At 33.4% G+C, this 21,404-nt stretch overlaps 1 protein-coding gene across 3 annotated transcripts; it reads left to right on the plus strand.

Moving 5' to 3' along the window:
- Positions 1-1,226: 1,226 nt before the first annotated feature.
- LOC129892242 (uncharacterized) lies at positions 1,227-15,159 on the plus strand. 3 transcript variants are annotated; one of them, XM_055967802.1, is made up of 13 exons: positions 1,227-1,314; positions 1,359-1,397; positions 1,534-1,640; positions 2,203-2,285; positions 2,388-2,463; positions 2,586-2,653; positions 10,781-10,856; positions 11,016-11,137; positions 11,303-11,386; positions 12,073-12,219; positions 13,541-13,649; positions 13,762-13,881; positions 14,753-15,159. In XM_055967802.1, exons 3-13 carry the CDS (start codon positions 1,553-1,555, stop codon positions 14,824-14,826), a joined length of 1,047 nt encoding a protein of 348 aa, XP_055823777.1. In that variant the 5' UTR covers positions 1,227-1,314; positions 1,359-1,397; positions 1,534-1,552; the 3' UTR covers positions 14,827-15,159. The 3 variants fall into 3 exon arrangements, with proteins under 3 accessions (XP_055823777.1, XP_055823778.1, XP_055823779.1); XM_055967803.1 differs by having other exon boundaries at positions 1,361-1,397; positions 1,537-1,640; XM_055967804.1 differs by having other exon boundaries at positions 1,227-1,306; positions 1,375-1,397.
- Positions 15,160-21,404: the final 6,245 nt, after the last annotated feature.

A 21,404-nucleotide genomic window follows, 5' to 3' on the forward strand; every position in this document is an offset into this window, starting at 1 on the left:
TTATTATGTTGCTCCATAAATGCTCTATTAATGCATTACGTTGTTCAAAATAAGCATTTTTGTCCTTAATTTTTTCTATGTCTAACTAAAAATTATTCAAACTGGAGATTTTCATCAATCACCATTTCTGTCGTTGGAGTTGGAGCCACTATGGCATCTTGAATTGGTGCATTAAGATCACGTTCATCCTCGATTATCATGTTGCGTAGTTTAATACATGTAGTTATTATATCATGTAGCACTTCCTTTCTCCAAAAATGTGATGGTTCTGTGATAACTGTAAAACGTGATTGCAAAAATCCGAATGCACGTTCAATATCTTTTTGGCACCAGTCTTTTTGGCAAAATTCTGAATGCACGTTCAAATTAAAGTGACGAAAACTAAAAAAGAATTAAAAAATATTATTAATCCGGAATGATAGTACTATATATTAAATAATATATTTTTAAAAATATTGTATTACATTAAAAAGGAATTACACATATTAGAGATTTAACTAATAACATTATATGATTTATAATACGTTAATTATAAATATTATATAATAGAAAGTAGAAATGTAATATAATAATAAAAAAATATTCAAAAAGTGAAATAGAGAGTGTGAATAATAGTACAACTCTATATATTTGGAGTGTAGAGAGTAAAATAGAGGGTGATTGGAGTGCCCATTCTCTATTTTACTCTCCAAATATAGAGTATAGAGAGTAAAATAGAGGTGTGTTGGGCATGGTCTTACCCTCCATTGGAAATTAAAGAGTGTAATTAGAACCCATTTGGATTGACTTATAAGCTGTTTTCAATTTTTTTGAGTGTTTAACTCATCAATTTAAAATTATTTTGTGCTTAAAATATTCCAATAAATAATTAATTTTGTTTGGATAAACTTATTTTAAGCCGCCTATAAGTTGAAAATAGTAGCACCTAATTTTTTATAACTTATATGCAGTTTTCAACTTATAAGTTATTTAAAATAAGTCCATCCAAACAGACTCTTACTCTTCTTCAATTATGTCAAATTACTCTCTTATCAAGTAATTACCCGATCTATTAAGTATATCAAAAAAATATAATTACACTCAATTACACCAAATCTCAATTCTATTGTGACTTTCCAAATCTGCCCTAAGTGAAATTTATGGTTTTCCGTTCAGAATTGGGCTCATCTGGAAAAGGCCCAACCCAATAGAAAAAGCAAATTCTTTTTTGGTCTCTCTCGATGGATCTTTGTCGTCGTCGTTTTCTTTCTTCCGAGAAGTATCAGAGATCGGATTCTCCTCCTCCCTCGGCCTGCTCTTCCATTTCCTCTCTCCCTCTCTCTCTCTCTCTCTCTCTCTCTCTCTCTCTCTCTCTCTCTCTCTCTCTCTCTCTCTCTCTCTCTCTCTCTTCTTTCAAGGTACTTTCTCTCTCTCTACAATTATCTAGTTTTATTTCTCAGAGATGTCGTATTTTTAACTTTGATCCAATTTACCAATGTAATTTGATTTAGGCATAGTAGTTTATTAATTGATTTGTTGGTTGTTTGTTTGCAGTAGAAGAAATTAGAGAAAGATGGGTGTGAAGCAAGTTCTAAGAGCCCTGGATGCTTTTCCCCGTGCCGAAGAGCATTTGTTACAAAAGACTAAATCTGGCGCCTTTGGTATTATTATTATCTCTTAACTCCATGTCCTGTCTTCATGTGGTTAGCTAGGATGAATGATCACGATCCTTTTTTTTTCCATCTAATTGGACAAAGGAGAAGTGGTCTTAATGTTTCAGAAGAAGAAGTAATAGCAAATCCTGCATGTAGTGATAGTAACTATTGGGTGTGAATTTAAATATGTTGTTTTTGTATGTTAAAGTTGTGCTACTTCATGTTTGTGCACATTTGTTTTTACCTAATGTCCGTCTAGTTAGTTGATCGTAGACTATGTTTATCTATGCTGTAAGTTTTGGTGATGCATTTTTTTTTCCTTCATTAAAGTTATTGATGCTATTACGTCTTTTTGATTCTATAAGATTTTCCTGGCCTTTGTCAAAGTTGCTCACCACGCCTGGTTAAATGCAAAGGGCCTGGTACTGAATTGCGACAGTTGCTAGTTACTTCAGTTGGCGTTGCTTTTGAATTGTCATTTAGAAGATATTGTGATTACTATATTCTGCATTTTTTCTTTAAGTTTGATTCCTTACTAACTTTACACCTTTGTTTGTTTACTCACTAGTTTCCATTGTGGGGCTGGTTATCATGTCAACATTATTTTTGCATGAACTGAGTTACTATCTTAACACAAATACAGTTCATCAGGTTGTTCTCTTCTCTTCAATTTAGCTTTCTCTTATTGTTTACTTTATGCTCTCCCAATTAAGAGTAATTTAACGGTTTTTGATTTGAAATATGTGTTGGCAGATGGCTGTTGACTTGAGACGTGGAGAGACTCTTCCCATACACATCAATATGACATTCCCCTCTTTGCCTTGTGATGGTAAGAAAAATAAACCCCCTTCTGGTCTATGTTTGCTTATGCTCTTTTAGATTTCATTTTTCTCTGTGAATACCTAGTATCTAAATGCTTCAGACATTGACCAATTTGTTCTACCCTGGTAGTTCTAAGCGTGGATGCTATTGATATGTCGGGGAAACATGAAGTAGACCTTGATACAAACATATGGAAGGTAATTGGTCTATTTGATTTGAGAAATTAGTGCTCTGCCCTACCTATCAGAGAAAGAAGTGCTCTACCCATTAAACTGAAAAGAAAGTGGACAAGATGATGCATAAAGCTGTAGATTGTAGTATGTTAATCATGCTTTCACTTTTGTAGTGTCTTCACTAGCAACTATTTGTACCTTTGTTAGATTTAATCTGGTAGCAATATATTTCTTAGTTCTTGATAAAAAAAATGTCTTTCTTTGTTTTTCTTCCTCTGCTGTGTTTGTTTTAGTGGGTAGAGGTAGGATGCAACATTAGTCCAGACCCAACGTTGTGGGATTTCACTGGGTTGTTGTTGTTGTTGTTGTTGTAGGTAGGATGAAACATTAGTGGGGTATGACAGAAAAAACAGTTATTCTGTTTTCACTTAGTATTTCATGCTTATATTCTTCTGACAGACATGTTTGGCATTTTTATGTTGGCTAGTTGCTTTAATCACATATTAGCATCTGAAGATAACTGAACTATTAAAAATATTTCGAGTGTTTATGGTTATAAGTTATACTTCAACAGTTTGCAATGCAATGGTTAAGATTAATGCCTAGTTGTTAAGGCCTAGCTGTTTTTGCTTATGTTAGATTCACTATCTTTCTGGCTAGAGACTTGCGTGTTTCTGCAGGCATAGCTGTGAGATTTTGAAAATCTCTAGTTTTGGTGAATCACTAATTTGCATTAAAATATAAATACTTGTAGTAATTAGTATTGGAATAAATGAACTTAAATAAAGTAAAATAGGTGGAGAGGATTCATATAGCCCACCTGGTTTGAGTTAATCAAACAATTGGTTCTTAGAGCCCGTTTGGATTGGCTTTAAGTTGGTCAAAACCAACTTAAAGCCCCTTTTTAGCTTTTGGACGTGTTTAACTTAAAGCCCCTTTTTAGCTTTTGGACGTGTTTGCCTAATGCTGACTTTAAGCCATAAAGTTCTTAAAGTCAGTCAAAAATGAAAAGTTAAGATTTCTAACTTTTTTTTCCAAAGTGCTTAAAGTCATTTTCTTTGACCATGAAAATTACTTTTATATCCCTTGTATTTTAACTAAATTCCCAAACTACCTTTTTTTATTCTATTAACCCTAAAATTCACATCATAAGCACTTTTATCCAAACACTCAACTGCTTATTTATAAAAATAACTTTCAGCACTTCAAAGTTCTAAAAGCACTTCATACATGAAAGTTACTTTTTTTAAGCCAATCCAAACGGGCTCTTAGTGTGGTATTTCGAGCAAGGAAGGGGTTAAATTTGAAAGCATGTGGATTGATAAAGATGATTTCATTGAACTTGTGGAGTGAAGGCAGAATTCAAACAAGGTGAGTTGTAATCCAGATATTAATCTTGCCAGGAAGTTAAAGTTGTTGAATAGTGATATTAAGAAATGGAACAATAAGGTGTATCGTAGGCTGGAAAAAAGGAAAGAAAAAGGCTTTGAACAGGCTGAAAGAAGTGTATCATTTTAATGGAGCCATTGCTGATGAGAATGCAGTAATAGTTGAGAAGGAAACAATCACCTCGGAGCGAGAGGAAATTGCAAGGAAAAAAGAGATATCCCGAAGGCAGAAGTCAAGGTGTCTATTGGTAACATTTGGAGACAAATACACGAAATGAAGAAAAAAATTGGGTGCTACGGCCATTTTTTGAAGAGGAAATAGAGGTTATATAAAGCAGTTTGATGGGGACAAGGCTCTCAAGCCATATGTTTTTAATATGTTTTTCTCCTAAAAGTGTAGGAAGATTGTCATGGATGATAAATGAAGATGGTGGAGTGATTCAACCCGAATTGTACCTTTGAAGAAGCTTTAATGCTACTTCCATTGCTTTATTGCCCAATAAAAAAGGAGTTGTGGAAGTTAAAGATTTTAGACCAATTAGTCTATTGGGAAGTGTATAAGATTATTTCTAAACACTTTGGCAGAGAGGCTGAAGAAGGTATAGCAAAACCCATATCTAGTTATCAAAATACATTCGTAAAAAGGAGCCAAAATCATTAATGCAACAATAGTAGCAAATGAATGCCTTGATCAATACTTACAAAAGGAAGGAAATCTGGTATTATATGCAAACTAGAGTTGGAAAAGCATATGGCCATGTGAATTTGTCAATTTTCTATTGAACTAATGAGGCATGTGAATTTTTGGACAAATGTATCTGACAAAGCAAATATCAAATGTTAAGGGAACATGATTTATCATGATTCTTAGAAATTTTGCTGGAAAACTAGTCATTAAACTTGCGTTAGAAACTTATGTGTTTTTGCATTTAGAATACTAAAATAATTTTTCTTGGTATTTTTCACTTAATTTTTCTTTTCTAGCAACACATATATACTTTTTATATATTCTTCATTTGCATTTTGTTACACAAAATTGTACTTTGTTCTTAAGGTCCCAATATACCTTGACACTTTTCTATGCTCTTTTGCTTTGACACCAATTATTCTAGTTTTACATACACTAGGTGATTTTTTTTCATCTGCTAAAGCCACGGTGTGCAGAGTTAATAGGTATTTGTGTTGGTGGGAGATAACAGATACCCGGTGGAATAGTCGAGGCGCGTGCAAACTGGCTTCGGACACTACTGTCATAAAAAAAAAGTTATGCAAGAACATAAAAGAAAAGCTTCTTAGTTTCATTAAAGAAAGAGCTTCTTAGTTTCAAAATTGGTGTACCTATTGTCTATTTAATAAAGAAAGAAACTTTTAATAAACATAAAGTAAGTGCAGGTTAAAAAGATACCGTGTTGCATCCAAGGGTGTGGCCTAGTGGTCAATGAAATGGTTGAGAACCATGAGGTCTCAAGTCCAAATCCCAGCGGAGACAAAAAAACATTATGTGATTCTTCCATCTGTCCTAGCCTTGGTGAACAGAGGTACCAGATACTTGTTGCTGTAGAATGTGACAGGTATCCCGTGGAATTAGTCGAGTTGTGCGAAAGTTGACTCGGACATCATGGTCATCACAAAAAAAAAGATATTGTGTTTACTTTAAACTACACTTCCAATTCAAATCTTCTATGTTTTTGAATAAATTTGTGTGTTAGATGTTTCGTAATATATACCGTAATATATACCTTATAGGTTGGGAGGTTTGTATAAAGATCGGTGAATCTTGGAAACTCCACCAGTGTAGTGTAGTTACGAGTAAGGCTGGCAACTGACCGGACTAGAAACCACCGGACCAGTTTTACCGCAATCGAAATCAGGTTCGTTAACTCATTACGATTATCAGAACCGGGTTTATCAGAGCATTTCCAAGGTTCCGGCCCGGTCCTATATATAGCGGGTTGGAACCGGATCGGTACCGGAATCGGGTCCATGCCGTTTTCCCCCCCTATATATATATATAAATGTTATTTAAATATTTATTAACTTATTAAATGTTGTAAGTAGTAACTTATTATGATATTATTACAAAAAAAGTTACACTTTTTCTAAAACTTTCAATTTTCAATTTTCAATTTAAATCTTGAAACTTGTAACAATTGTAATTTAAGTAAAGTTTAAAGTTTACAGTTTAAACTTTAAACAATAAAAAGTAGTAAACATTAAGAACTTTAAATTTAATTTTATAACAGGCTAATATTAAAAAATTAAAAATAGTTGAACATTAAATTTTATAAAATGAGTTGCATATAATAAAAGGTTATTTTAGAAGTAAATCAAGGCGAATAGCCGTATATTTATTCAAATAAATAAAATTGTACAATTACAAATACTAGAAAGAGTACCTAATCTACGCAGCCACGTTCTAGGAAGGGTTTGAACTAGACTCGAATATTACACTAATATCTGTAATTTTCGAAATATTATTTTCGTAAATTTTCTATCATTTCTTGGGAAAAATTATCTGGAACTTGTATTTGTCGTTCTTCCTCCATTGCTTCCATGTGATCCTATAGTCAAATGATTCATGATTTTCTTACATTTCATGCATTGGGAAGTAGTTTTTTCCAGATTTTGTACCAAAAATTTCCAAACTAAAAGATCTTTTATGACGTTTGGGGCCTTTGCGGTCTTAGGGGAGATCATTTGTTGCTGGTAAATCCGTAGCTGGACTAGTAAGGGTGTCATCTTGTTCATGGTCTTGTATTTCTACTTCCTCATCTAATTCTTCCTCAAAATTAGTAAAACATATATTTGATGTCTCATGGTCTATTTCCTTTTTGGAATTAAAATCTATAAGGTTTTGGACGTGACATAAAAGAAGTTTCATCAACATGAGTATAATCATCGGTATTAATTCTAAATCTAGGTGGCAATTATCTGGAACTACTTCCACCCGTACTAGTAGAATTTTTTTTGCGGATATTGGTTGTTTTACACTATTTCTTTGTGAATCCATATTTAAAGTTAAAATAATTAAAATATAATAAAAACAAGCAAAATAAATATAACAAAAAAAATATAGTAACTTAGTAAATAAACAAATAAAGAGATTAAAGTTGGAACAAATGTACCGAACATCTGCGTAAAAACAGACGTATAACCAAAAGCCGGAATTGAGAGATACCAATTGAAGCTTGCAAATTACTTCAAAAAAATTTCCGAACTCCAATTAAACAATAGCACAAAAATAAAATTTATAATCAACAAGATAGATTGAGAATTGAGAGAATTTGTAAGATATTAATAATGTAGTTTGTGAATTTGTGAGAAAAATGAAAGAAAATGAGGTATATTTATAGTGTTAGGGGTTAAGGGAGATATGGGGTGTTATGTGGGGGGGGGGGGGTAGGGGGTGTTATGGGGAGGGGGGCTATTTTTTCAGCTGTTAGTTCCCCCCTCCCCCCAACGTCCACTTTTGAAAAAAATTGGCTAATAGCTGTTGTGTATTTTTTTTTATAAAAAAATTGACCGCTTATCGGATCGAAACTGGGTCTACCGGATAAAAACCTAGGACCTATATCGGTACCTATTTCAGTACCCTATACGCCCGATTCCTTACCGGTAGAACCGGTACCAGGTCTATCGGAGCCGGAACTGGTCTGGACCGGAAAAAGTGCTATCTCTTGCCAGCCTTAGTTACGAGAATAGGAGGGAAGGTACTGTTGTCTGAAATTGTAACAAGCTACAAGCTTTGCACTTTACCCAAAAACAATTGCGCTGCTTTACATAACTTAGAATGCTTTAAAATCTAGAGTATCATCAAAATATTGTATAGAATATTCCTAAAATTTTTATTAGTCTCTCATTCATGCTAGGTAGCTATCTAGAACTAGTGGATCTCCTTCGCTTGCAAAATCTGAGTTGGCATAACCTAAGCTTGAACTCACTTATGTAAGACTTGAGTCTTATTAGGTTCCCTAGGGAAGGCTACCCCCAACCCCCTTGTGTCCTGTCCTACCCTGTTCTTTTGGCATTCTGTCTGTTCACCATATTTCTTATATAAGAAGCTAAGGCTGGCAAGGGACCGAGTTTTTTTCGGACTGGCTCCAGCTCTGATAGACCCGGTATCGGTAGAACCGGTAAGGAATCGGTCGTATAGGGTATCGGTACGGGTCCTAGGTTTTTACCTGGTAGACTCGATTTCAGTCCAATTTTTTTTTTAAATACACAACGGCTATTAGCCTCTTTTTCAAAAGTGCTCATTATCGGGTGGGGGGGTCACTAACGGCTAAAAAACAGCCCCCTACTCCCTTAACCTCCTAACACTAAAAATATACCTCATTTTCTTTCATTTTTCTCACAAATCACAAACTTCTTTATTACTCCCTTCGTCCCAAATTAGTTGTCAGGTTAGGGTCTTGCACACCCCTTAAGAAAACAATCATTAGGAGTGTTATTTGACAAATATACTCCTACTATAAAAATCAACGTCATTGATTGATGTGTTCTGTATTGAATGCTACAAGGAATACCAAAAGTTTAACAAGATAACTTTTTAAGAGAACTAAAAGTTTTTACACTGCTCAATGAAAGTTTTTTGCCACCATCTCCGTGAATGAAAATTTTTTGCTTCCAAAATTTGGTTTAAACAAAAATATTTCTTTCATACTATATGAAAATTTAAAACTTCCCACTAAAATTAACATTATAAAAGAATGCATGGTACTTGAAATATGAATATCAAACAAAGTTATCTGTTGAAGTCATTAATTCTAATATCTGCTGAAATTTTAATTTTAATTTTGATGTCCATGTATTTAAAAATATATGCATAATATTCTAATGATTCTTCTAAACCTGATTTATAGAGTAAAGTTAAAAGGGAGTAAGTGCATTAATTGAAGAAGTCTTGTAACTTGGAGTAATAACTTTTTTCACATTGAGATAGTCCTGTAACTTTAAAATGACTTTTTGAAAACTGTAGTAGTTGTAGTAATTATTAAGGGTAGAATTGGAAAAAAATAACTAATTGTTTCTTAATTGTTTAAACTGAAAACTAATTTGGGACAACTATTTATAGTATACCAAAAAAAAATTTGGGACGGAGGGAATAACATCTTACAAATTCTCTCAATTTTCAATCTCTCTTGTTGATTATGAATTTTATTTTTGTGCTATTGGTTAATTGGAGTACGGAGATTTTTTTGAAGTAATTTGCAAGCTTCAATTGGCATCTCTTAATTCCGGCTTTGGTTATACGTCTGTTTTTACGCAGACGTTCGGTACATTCGTTCCAACTTTAATCTCTTTATTTGTTTATATACTAAGTTACTATATTTTTTTGTTATATTTATCTTGCTTGTTTTTATTATATTTTAATTATTTAAATTTTAACTATGAATTCACAAAGAAATAGTGTGAAAAAACCAATATCCGCAAAAAAAATTCTACTAGTAAGGTGGAAGTACTTCTAGGCAATTGCCACCTAGATTATACTCATGTTGATGAAACTTCTTTTATGTCACATCCAAGTCCTATAGATTTTAATTCCGAAATTGAAATAGACCACGAGACATTAAATAGATGTTTTACTAATTTTGAGAAAGAATTAGTGGAGGAAGTAGAAATAAAAGATGACACCCCTACTAGTCCAGCTACGGATTTACCGCAACAAAATGATCTCCCCGCTTTACCTACGTTTTCTAAGACCGCAAAGGCTGAACGTCCTAAAAGATCTTTAGTTTGGAAATTTTTGGTATAAAATCCGAAAAAAAACTGCTGCCCAATACATGAAATATAAGAAAGTCATGAATCATTTGACTACGGGATCGCATGGAAACAATGGAGGAAGAATGACAAATACAAATTCCAGATAATGTTTCTCAAGAAAATTTATGAAAACAATATTTTGGAAATTACAGATATTAGTATAATATTCGAAAACCAGTTCAAACAGAACCCTTCCTAGAAGGTGGCTTTGTAGATTCGGTACTCTTTCTAGTATTTGTAATTGTACAATTTTATTTATTTAAATAAATATACGGCTATTCGCCTTGATTTTCTTTTAAAATATTCTTTTATTTAATGTAACTCATTTGATAAAATTTAATGTTCAACTATTTTTAACATCAGTCTACTATAAAATTGAATTTAAAGTTCTTAATGTTTACTACTTTTTATTGTTTAAACTTTACTTAAATTACAATTCTTACAAGTTTCAAATTGAAAGTTTTATATAAAGTTCAAACTTTTTGTAATAATATTATACTAATTTACTAATTACAATATTTAATAAGTTAATAAATATTTAAATAACATTTTAAGTTTTTAGCAAATAACAAGTTATTATTTATTAAGTTGATATATATATAAATATATGGGAAAAAAAGGTACGGACCCGGTACCGGTCCAGTCCGTTTCCAACATGCTATCCGGAACCTTAGAAATGCTCCGGTAAATCCGGTTCCGGTAATTGGAACGGGTTAACGGACCCGGTTCCGATAAAACTGGTCCAGTCCGTTGCGAGCCTTAGAAGAAACCTTGTAAAATTGTAGGGGTAACTTGCAGTTACTTGTAGCTGACTTCTGTTGTACAGTTCACTAGAGATTTTGTTATTGCCTTCACTTCATATGGGAATTTTGTTCTCTTGCAGTACCTACTTCCTATGCCTGTCCAAGCACATATCTCTCCTTTTTTTTAAAATAAAATCTTTCCCTATCTTTTTCCGGAGTTATGAAAGCATTTTGCTTAATGGTTAAGAGTTTTGCAGCTTCGCTTGAACAGTGATGGCCATATTACTGGAACTGAGTATCTGACAGACCTTGTGGAAAAGGAACATAAACATGGTAATGCCTCTTTGTTCTGCACTTGACTTTGTGTATAAATTGTGCGAGACTTTTTTCTCCTCACATTAGTGAACTTGCATTATTTTTTGTTTTGGATGAAAAATATACTGTATGTTTAATAGCAATGTAGCATGGTTCTAAAATGACAACTTTGACCAGATGATCACAAAGACCATCATGATGATTCGGATGATAAATCCCATGTGCAAGGGTTCGATCAAGATGCTGAAAATATGATTAAGAAGGTCAAGCAAGCATTGGCTCATGGGGAGGGATGCAGAGTATGTCTCTTTTATTTTTAGCTGCTTATTTTATTTTGAAACACCCTTCTTTCTCCCTTGTGCCTCAGAAATAAGATTAGGAAAAATATGTATCCTTATCCTTGGAAGTACCAGGTACACCCCTTGGGCTAAATAAGCAATGATAATTGTATTTGCTTATTACAGGTCTATGGTGTTTTGGATGTCCAACGTGTTGCTGGAAATTTCCATATATCTGTTCATGGGTTAAACATATTCGTTGCTCAAATGGTTAGATCTCTTGGAATTATGTTCTTTTTATTGTATGATTTTGTGCAATGATACAACAATCCGTTGGAAGATATTGACTACTCCATTTAACTTTCTTTTCTGTTATTGTTGATTATATATGTACTACTGATCTTTGAAGGTTTCTAGTTGGAAGATGATAATATTAAATTTTGAGAATCTTTTCCTTAAGTTATTTTCTGAGGAAGTAGGGAAATTAAACCTCTGAAAGGTTTGAGAATCCAATATAGTTTAATCGAGTTATATCTTGGTAGCTAAAAATGAAATTTCCATTTGTTGCTGGAGGTTTGACATTTCTTGCGTGCTTGTGATGTTCGAAGCTAGTTTTCTTAGATCTTAATTAATTTTCATTAAGAGAGGTGTTTAGATATTTTACTTAAGTCTGACGATATAGTAACAAAATTGAGTTGCTGAATAGTTTGTAACGGCAAGCCATTTACTTTTAATTCACAGGTAAAGCAAGTAAACCATATTCTAAAAATCTGTTTGCTGCATAAATTTTGGCCCCTGTTTTAAAGTACATTGCCTTCTTCTTTAAAGTGGAACTTAAAGTAGACTAGAAAATAATAACCTGTTAGGAATTGGTTGATTGGAAGTTCTTATAGAAATCAGATTTGTTTTCCTGTTTCTTGCTTACTTCTGTTTGTATCTGTTTTTAATCACTGCAGATTTTTGGAGGTACTACTCATGTCAATGTGAGCCATATCATCCATGACTTATCATTTGGGCCCAAATATCCAGGTAGTCACAACCCGCTTGATGGAACAGAACGAATTCTGCGCGGGGCAAGTGGAACATTCAAATATTATATTAAGGTTTGAGTTGTAGCCCTCATTTGAAATTATGGATATTGTATTTGATGTTTAGTTTATAACTACAGTATTTGGACATAGCCATAGATATTTCTCGAACTGAGGAATTGAATGTGCAACTGCACACTTCAGTCATTTTTCTGTACTTGTTTTTTATATTTTAGTTTAGTTTTTTAACAGTCATTTTCCTGGACTTAAAACGGAGACATGAGCAAATTTAGGTAACTTATCTCAACATTACCAGTTTCAATATTTTCTTGTAGGTAACTTATCTTTTGTAATTGGGAGCTCACTATCTGATTTCTTGCCTATACTTGGATATGTGCCAATTAATGGTTTATACAGGTCATAAGATGGTGCATTCTCCATAGAGCAACAACATTAAATAGAAGGATAGAGGGGCGAGCCCATTATCTGTTGAGTTTCAAGCCATGTGCTACTGGCTCTTGGGGATTTCTCAATTATCTTAAAATACATTAAATGGAAAGACTCTAATCCTTAGGTGACCATTTTCTTTCTTTGGTAATTACAGTCCCAGAATAACTTAATTAGATTTAGTGCTGCATAAGGAGCTACACCAAATGGGTGATGGTAGTTTCTGGAGACATTCACAGCGGTGCATGATCTCCATTCCACTTTGAAGTGAAATTGAGGAGACTATTTTTCTGCATCAGGGTCTTCAACAGCATATGTATGATTTAGCTAAAAAATGGTTGTAACTACATAAAGTTTCATCAGCTCCCCCCTTTCTGTCCTACTTTTTTTCAGGTTGTTTCAAGATTGTATCCACTTGAAATGAGAACTTCTTTTTTATTAATATTATTATTGTAATACTTCTTAATTACTTTAGTATCAGAAAAAAGGTCAGTTTTTGGGACCCATTTTCACTCTAACAGTATTCAATTTTTTTGAAAGTTGAAACTTTATCTGTACTTGTGGACACTGTAATTTAAATATGATAGATTTTCAACTTTTACCTTTGTTGTAGAGCAGTCAAAATTTAATGTGACGCCTATATTCAGACCATTTAAATACGCAGTTGTATATCAGGAGTAATTTCTTGTCTCGGTATCTGCTAGTGTCCAAACCTCACTTGTGGGATTACATTGGGCTTGTTGTTGTTGTTGTTGTATTTGCTGGTGTCCTCCGTCACATTGTCCTTAAGTATAACCAGAAGTGAGGGATTTCCTAACGTTTTGGTGAAATGTAAGGTCTAGTTAATTTATGTAGATTCCTTACCAAGTTTTTCTTAGAAGGCTAGTGTTGCATTGTTTGGCTCTCCTTTGCCTCTCTGTATTTTGAAGTTCTGCTTTTTGTCGTGTAGATTGTTCCCACTGAATATAGGTATCTATCAAAAGAAGTTTTGCCAACTAATCAATTCTCTGTATCGGAATACTTTTCGCCGATCAATGAGTTTGATCGTACATGGCCAGGTGCATCTCTAATGTCTGAAGTACTCAACAGACTAATTCCTTCTATCAATTGCTGTGTTTTTTTCTCTTGTTGTACCTTTTTGCTTATTGAATGTTTTCTCACTTAATGCAGCTGTATATTTCTTATATGATTTGTCACCAATTACTGTGACCATCAGAGAAGAACGTCGCAATTTTCTGCACTTAATCACTCGGCTCTGTGCAGTACTGGGTGGTACCTTTGCCTTGACAGGTTTGCCTCTAATACTTAGCTGTAGGATTTATTTGAGGTATAAAATTCTTTGATAAACCAGAAGTCTCTGCTATAATTCTATTCTTCCTTTTGCACGTATATTCTTGTCATGTGAAGGCTGAACTTGATGCTCATTTTGTTGTGCGTGAAGAATTTGTCAATCATTTGCTGGGGTGTGTGGAAAATGCTTAAATATATTTTGGTGCCAGTAAATATGATTTTTAGTCTTCGTTTGTTCTTATTCCTTTCTTACAAGGTAAGGCTGCGTACAATAGACCCTTGTGGTCGGGCTCTTCCCCGGACCCTGCACATAGCGGGAGCTTTAGTGCACCGGGCTGCCTTTTATATATTGAGAATGGAATGCTAATTTCTGGAGATATTATCTTAAGAGTTAACCAATTCCTTGGAAATTCTCCCGTGTTCTGTAACCTTTTTTTCCATGGTCTCAGTCGAGGGATCTTCCATTCAAACAACATCTCCATTCTCATTATTTTCTGGAATAGTATAGACCTGGCATATGCCAATGATTTGGAGTTTATATTGCATCTGTTGAGTTAGATATTGATTTTTATATGTGGTTATTACAGTCATAGGTTTAGGAGTGGCTTAATATTGGGAGCCCTTTGTTTTGCACCGAGAATATATCAATAGAATTGTTTGATACTAGGAACTACATTATTTACACCAAAAGTGAGAAGGCTATTGTAGATTTAAGTACGAACAACATGTTTTCCCCTGATTCGTTGGGGGATACCCCTAACGACTGTTTCTTGCAGATAAGAAAGTGTACCTTGAATTTAGTTGGAAATCATTGATCCAATCACAAATTCTCTCATACAGTCATACTTACCTAATGTTTTGTGTATAATAGGCATGCTAGATAAATGGATGTACAGGTTCCTTGAAGCTGTTATGGAGAAAAATAGCAGAAGTCTTGTGCGGTAATTTAAGGTTACCTAGCCACATGTTGCCTACAAAGTTATATTCAGTCAGGGATTTCACTCTATACGTGGGAATTTTCGTATTGAACAAGAGAGATCGATAAATGAGGCTTGTGTATATTATGTTTCCTATGTATTTTCTTTTCTTACTTTTTTATCCTTTAATTTTGATACCACTTTACACAAATATACCGTGCTCTACCCAAGCCAATCTAGCAGTCTGAGAAAAGATTTACTTACTGGTCACTGTAACATAATCTAGTTTGTAGTTCAAAGAAAATGAAAACTTCCAGGTTTTCTTGCTCAATTTTAGTGGGAAAAATTGCAGCATCTGAGAGGACTTCTATGTGATGCTTTTTTCTTTTAGATTAATAGTTAAAAGCCCTTTAAAATTGACACTTTATTAAATGCACATCTAAACTGTGTATAGTCTTAATTATCCCCTCAAACATGGATTTTTGAAACTATTTATCTCCTAATATGCCACATGGCACAAAAACATTACTCTGTCCTATTTATATAATTTACTTTTTTTTTAGTCAATCTCAAAAGGAATGACACAGTTTTATACCAAGTAAAAATTTAATCTCCGTTTTTATTTATTTGATTTAGTTTGACTTGGCATGAAGTTTATGAAAAGTGTTGCCTAAAATAAGTTATAAATATTTGTGTAATTATAAATTATTTTATTAGGGGTAAAATAAAAAATTTGAAGTTAAATTTTTATCAAATATAGAAATGTGTCATTCTTTTTTTGGGATTGACTAAAAGGAGAAATGAGTCATATAAATTGGGACGGAGTAATTTTTTTGTGCTATGTGGTAATATTAGGATGGTAAATAGTTCTAAAATCCATGTTTGAGAGGGGTAATTAAGATTTTTCATAGTCTAGGACTAAGAGGGTAAATATTTTCAAAAATCTATATTTGAGGTGTAATTAAGACTTCTCATAATTTAGGGGTAAATAGTTTTAAAAAATCATATTTGATGGGTAATAAAGATTTTTTATAGTTTAGATATGTATTTAATAAAATTTGCCAAAGTTAAGAGGGTTTTTAACTATTAACTCTTTCTTTTACTGTGTTTAAAACACTTGTGTTTGGATTGATTTTTTAAAAGTAGCTTATAAGCTAACTTTTGACTTTTTTATTAAGCATTTTTTGTATTTTTCAAAACTAAAAAAAAAGCTTAAAAATTAAAAACTACTTAAAATAAGTCAATACATAGAAATACAACACTAGTAGATATATAGTCTTGGTAAATGGGAGTGAAACCTATTTCTGTCTTTTGCATCTGTTATGGCAAGATCATATTTGACGGAATACTTGATGCCATCATTACTAGTAGGGGTGTACATGGATCGGGTTGGTTCGGATTTTTTACAAACTAAATCAAATCATTTGTGTCGGGTTATTAAATCTATAAACCAAACCAAATCAATAAAAGTCGGGTTTTTCGATATCAATTTTTCTCGGGTTTTTTGGGTTTTTTCGGATTTCTCGGGTTTTTCATAGTATCTAATAAAAAGCACAGAGCAGTGCTTCTTAAAAAGAGTTCTAGTACAAAATATCAAGAAAAAAATACTTGATTGAGTGCTTTTTAAAAATTAATTACTGATTTTAGTGATATTTTTTATCTATTACCATTTATAGCAATACTATGACAAATCTACACTTGTATTAAAAGTGAATTATGCATACAATATAAATGTATTATAAGTGTTTTAAAATATATATTATGTTTGTGTAGTAAGAAACTAATTATAAATCTATTAAAGTATGTGATAAATGTATTATCCATCTATAAAACTTGTATTATATATATTTTATAAATAGTTCTCTGCAATATGTATTAAAAATGTATTATAAGTGTTCAGTGAAATTTTTTTTATTGCTATAAATGGTAAATATTTTCTTAATATTGTATATTTATGTAAGTTTCCCAAATATCAACATATAAGATGGAGGCAGAACACTGTTTGAAGTTTTAACTTTATAATATAACTTTATAAGATGAGTTTTTTTTGTATATTATTTAGATGGTTTTTCAAGTTCAAATCTAAATGCAAGAAAGAAAACAAAAATTATAAAAAATTTTTAAAAAATATTTATAAATTACATTTTAATAAATATTTTTATATATAACATAATTTAAAAGTAGTATATCTATAATCGGGTCGGTTTGGATTCGGTTTGATTTTTTTTAGTTAAAATCAAACCAACCCTATAATGGTCGGGTTTTTTTTTCCAAACACCAAATCAAGTCAAACCAAACCACTAGTCGGATTTTTTTTTCGGTTTGGTTCAGTTTGTCGGTTTGGTGCGGTTTATCGGTTTGCCCTGTACAGCCCTAATTACTAGGATTACGGGTGGGCATCGAACCTAGAGCCCGTTTGGATGGGCTTTAAGTTGGTCAAAACCAACTTAAAGTCCCTTTTTAGCTTTTGGACGTGTTTGCTTAATGCTAACTTTAAGCCATAAAGTTCTTAAAGTCCATCAAAAATGAAAAGTTAGGATTCTTAACTTTTTTTTTCTAAGCGCTTAAAGTCATTTTCTTTGATCATGAAAATTACTTTTATATCCCTTATATTTTAACTAAATTCTCAAACTACCCTTTTTATTCTTTTAACCCTAAAATTCACATCATTTTCCTCATTTAAGCACTTTTATCCAAACACTCAACTGCTTACTTATAAAAATAACTTTCAGCACTTCAAAGTTCTAAAAACACTTCATACATAAAAATTACTTTTTTTAAGCTCTCATCCAAACGGGCTCCTAGCCGCTTCATACTTTTATTTTTTTGTCAATTTTAAAAGAATGACATATTTTTATAATATTTAGTGGAGTAATAATTAATTTTAAAATATTCGATTTACTCTAAATGAGGTGATTTAAGGCCACTCAAATATTTATAATTTGTGTTGGATCATAAATTTTAAAGGTCTTTATTTCTTTTTTAATCTTCATGTTCAATCAAATATTATTGTATAAATTGAGACAGAGTTGTTTTCTTCTTCTTTGTTTTTTTGTTTTTTGTAGTACACTATTATAGAAACTTATTTTTGAGCTTATTTGCGTATACATCATATTGATAGCAATTATAGACAGTGAAGTTTTATTAATAAATCCATATTAAATTTGGATTAAATCTTAAATTCATGATACATTGATCAAGTCAAATTATTGGTTAATAAAGTCGGATTAATATTTAAGTTAGAATTATATGACTTAAATAAAATCCAAATTACATTTAGGTCAGTTCATTAAGTGGATAAAGCGAGCCCAACTCGTGCTTTTCAAGCCCAAGGTCTTCTAAATTATTTGAAGACCAAAATACCCCTAAAACCCTAGCTCATGCCTATATAAAGGGGTCTTCAGAAGAAAAGAAGGACACACAGAAATACATAGAGAATCCTTGCTCTTCAGTGGTAATATACAAGTCTTCTGCATACAAAGAAGTCTTCATCTCCAAGTGTTGAGCCGCAAGTATTCCATCAAATCAAGAACAAAGTAAGAGCCTCTTGAATTTACAATCACGAAGAGGAGAATCAAGGGATTACGTCCTTTTTATTTAAGATTTTATAAATATTGTAACATTCGCACATATTCGAATATAAATATTATTGTTTGCTTGCTATTTTTTCTTTCTTGATCACTATATTTTAGGAACGAAACTTAGTCGCATACAAACTGGCACCCCCAGTGGGATAATCTTTACCTCTCATCTCTTCTCTTCAAAAATCAAAGTTCAAGAACATTATTGAGATGGCTTCCAAAAAGGTCAACTCGAAATCCGCATCTGCATCCGCATCTGCAAATATTGTTAGGTCCGTATTCTCTGATGCTGTGGAAAATATCCTAAATGTTACTGTGGGAAGCATGGGACCTGTCACAAGGAACAAGCCAAATTGCTCGGACAACAAGCCTCACAAGTGCAATCTGAATCTACTGTTGTCTTTGGTTCGTCTCCAAAAGGTGTGAAGTATCCCGCACACACCACAAAAGAAGACATCGCCGAAATGGCTGAGAGGGTTCCTTCTTAATTAAGCTTATCTACATCCAAAAAGACTTTCACTTTATCCAATGATGATGTCCTTAGCACTGAATCTGCATTGCATAATATATCTGTATCTCATATTTGGAAAAATTGATGTTATTATCCATCATCTATGATGGTGATGCATGCGATGGTGACTAACGCTTCATCGGTAGAAGAACAACTTGCTAGCTTGACATGAGCTATTGAAGGCTTGACCAAATACGTTCAAGACCAAGACACTCAAATTGTTAAGGTAACGAATATGGTGGAAGGTATGATGGATGAAGAATCCATTCATGCACCTGAAAAATGTCCACAAGTACAAAAGACAGTTGATCGTCCTGCAAAGCAAGTGGAACATGCTAAGGATATCCAAGTTTCCTCTGATGGAATGATTCCAATCGACCAAATCTAGGAGTTCATCATGAGTACCATTAAAGATAAGTACGAGGTTGCTGCAAAATCCTCCCTCACATATGCGAGGCCATACACTGCAAGGATTAATAACTTAAAGATGTCTGTCGGTTATCAACCCTTAAAATTTCAGCAGTTTGATGGTAAGGGAAGTCCAAAGCAACATGTGGCACACTACATTAAAACGTGCAATAGTGCTGGGACATATGGTGATTACCTCGTCAAACAATTTGTTCGTTCCCTTAAGTAGGGGCGGACCCACGTCGTTAAAAAAATTACACTGTATATATAAGATAAATTTTTTAATTTATGTGTATATATTTAACATTGAAACCCCTGAGCATAAGCCAAAGGACTAGCTCAGTGGCAAATGGGGTTCAATATTTTGCCTTAGCTTGTCTCAACTCGCGGGTTTGAATCCTAATAAGCATATTATTTTTTTCTGATTAGCATGTTTAATTTTTTTGAACCCCCTTCATAAAACTCCTGGTTCCGCCACTGCCCTTAAGGGTAATGCTTTCGATTGGTACACAGACCTTGAGTCTAGTTCCATTGATAGTTGGGATTGGAGCAAGAATTTCTCAACCGCTTCTATAACACAAGACATATCGTAAGCATGGTGGAACTTATAAATACACGTCAGCAAAAAAAGAGCCTATTTTTGACTTTATTAACCGATGGAGGCATGCAAGTCTAAACTATAAAGATAGGCTAAGCGAAGCTTCGGGTATAGAGATATGCATTCAAGGTATGCATTGAGGTCTCCGCTATATTTTACAAGGCATAAAGCCTAGAACTTTTGAGGAATTGTCCACTCACACTCATGATATGGAGTTAAGCATGACATCAGTCGGAATTGAAGCGCGTTTTGTCCACGAACTCTGCAAAGGTAAAGAAAAGCAAGAATTCAAAAAGATTAGGAAATATTTGCCTAAGGTTGAAAATAAAGAATCCGTGAACGTCAATGCTTCTACTGTGAAGTTCACTGCTAAGGTAGGTAATAAGCAAAGCGTAAGGACGACTTCTTTTAAAGATAGGACAAATTGAAAACTATCTTTAAAGGAATTGCAATAGAAGGATTACCTATTTTTTAACTCAGACGTCGCCGCAATTTTTGATGAACTCCTTGGGATGAAACTTGTTTAGTTACCAGAGATGAAACGACTGAATAAAGAAGGGAGGAGTGATAATCCAAACTACTGTAAGTACGACCACCGGTTGATTGGACACCCTAACGAGAAATTCTTTGTCTTTAAGGATAAAATCATGGACCTAGCTTGCGAAGGGAAGATTGAACTTGAAGATGAGAAATCAATTTCGAACCAAGTTAGTATTGCTTTTGACTTACTCAATACGGTCATGACCTACAATTTTGTTGAATGATATGGAGATAAAGTTGTTCCAAACATAAATCTGACGAGAATGATTAAGTTAGGAGACTTTGAACCCATTAATGTAGATGAGTTGTTGTCTCTTCCTATGCTAAGTGATGTGGCTTCCATAGAAAGAGGATTGACGAAAGAATATGGAGACCAGGTAGATCATCTTGATGATTGGGGATGGACTCTCGTGACTCTCCATAAAACAAGTTTGCATAAGGAGGTAACTAAGAGACACATCAGGGAAAAGATGGTTAGGAGACCCAAAACAACAAAATTGATTGTGTGCCACCCAAAGAAGGAGGAAATGAAGGTGCACCACTATCAAGAGTTGCGTCAACCAATTACATTAGAGAATACTTCCCGAGCTGGTTTTACACCAAGTTCATATGTGATGGCATAAAAGCTCAATGTTGTAGTGTCGATGAGAAAGAAGTGAAGAATACAACTTTATCATGTCCATCACCAAAGGACTCCCTAAAGTCTTCTCTTGAAGTTGAGGATGCGTACATGGCTAAAATTACATTCTCTGATGACGACCTTCTTCTTAGTGACACATCTCATAATCGCTCTTTACTCGTGGTTGGTTTTGCGCGTGAATAAAGAGTGAACAGAATTCTAGTCGATGGTGGATTTGGAGTCAATATCCTTCCAATTCATACAATGAAGGAACTTGGGATCTCAATGGAAGATCTTACTGAAAGTCGCCTAATGATCCAAGGATTCAACCAAGGCAGATAAAGGGCCA

This window comes from Solanum dulcamara, chromosome 6 (genome assembly GCF_947179165.1).
Source record: "Solanum dulcamara chromosome 6, daSolDulc1.2, whole genome shotgun sequence".
NCBI lineage: Eukaryota > Viridiplantae > Streptophyta > Magnoliopsida > Solanales > Solanaceae > Solanum > Solanum dulcamara.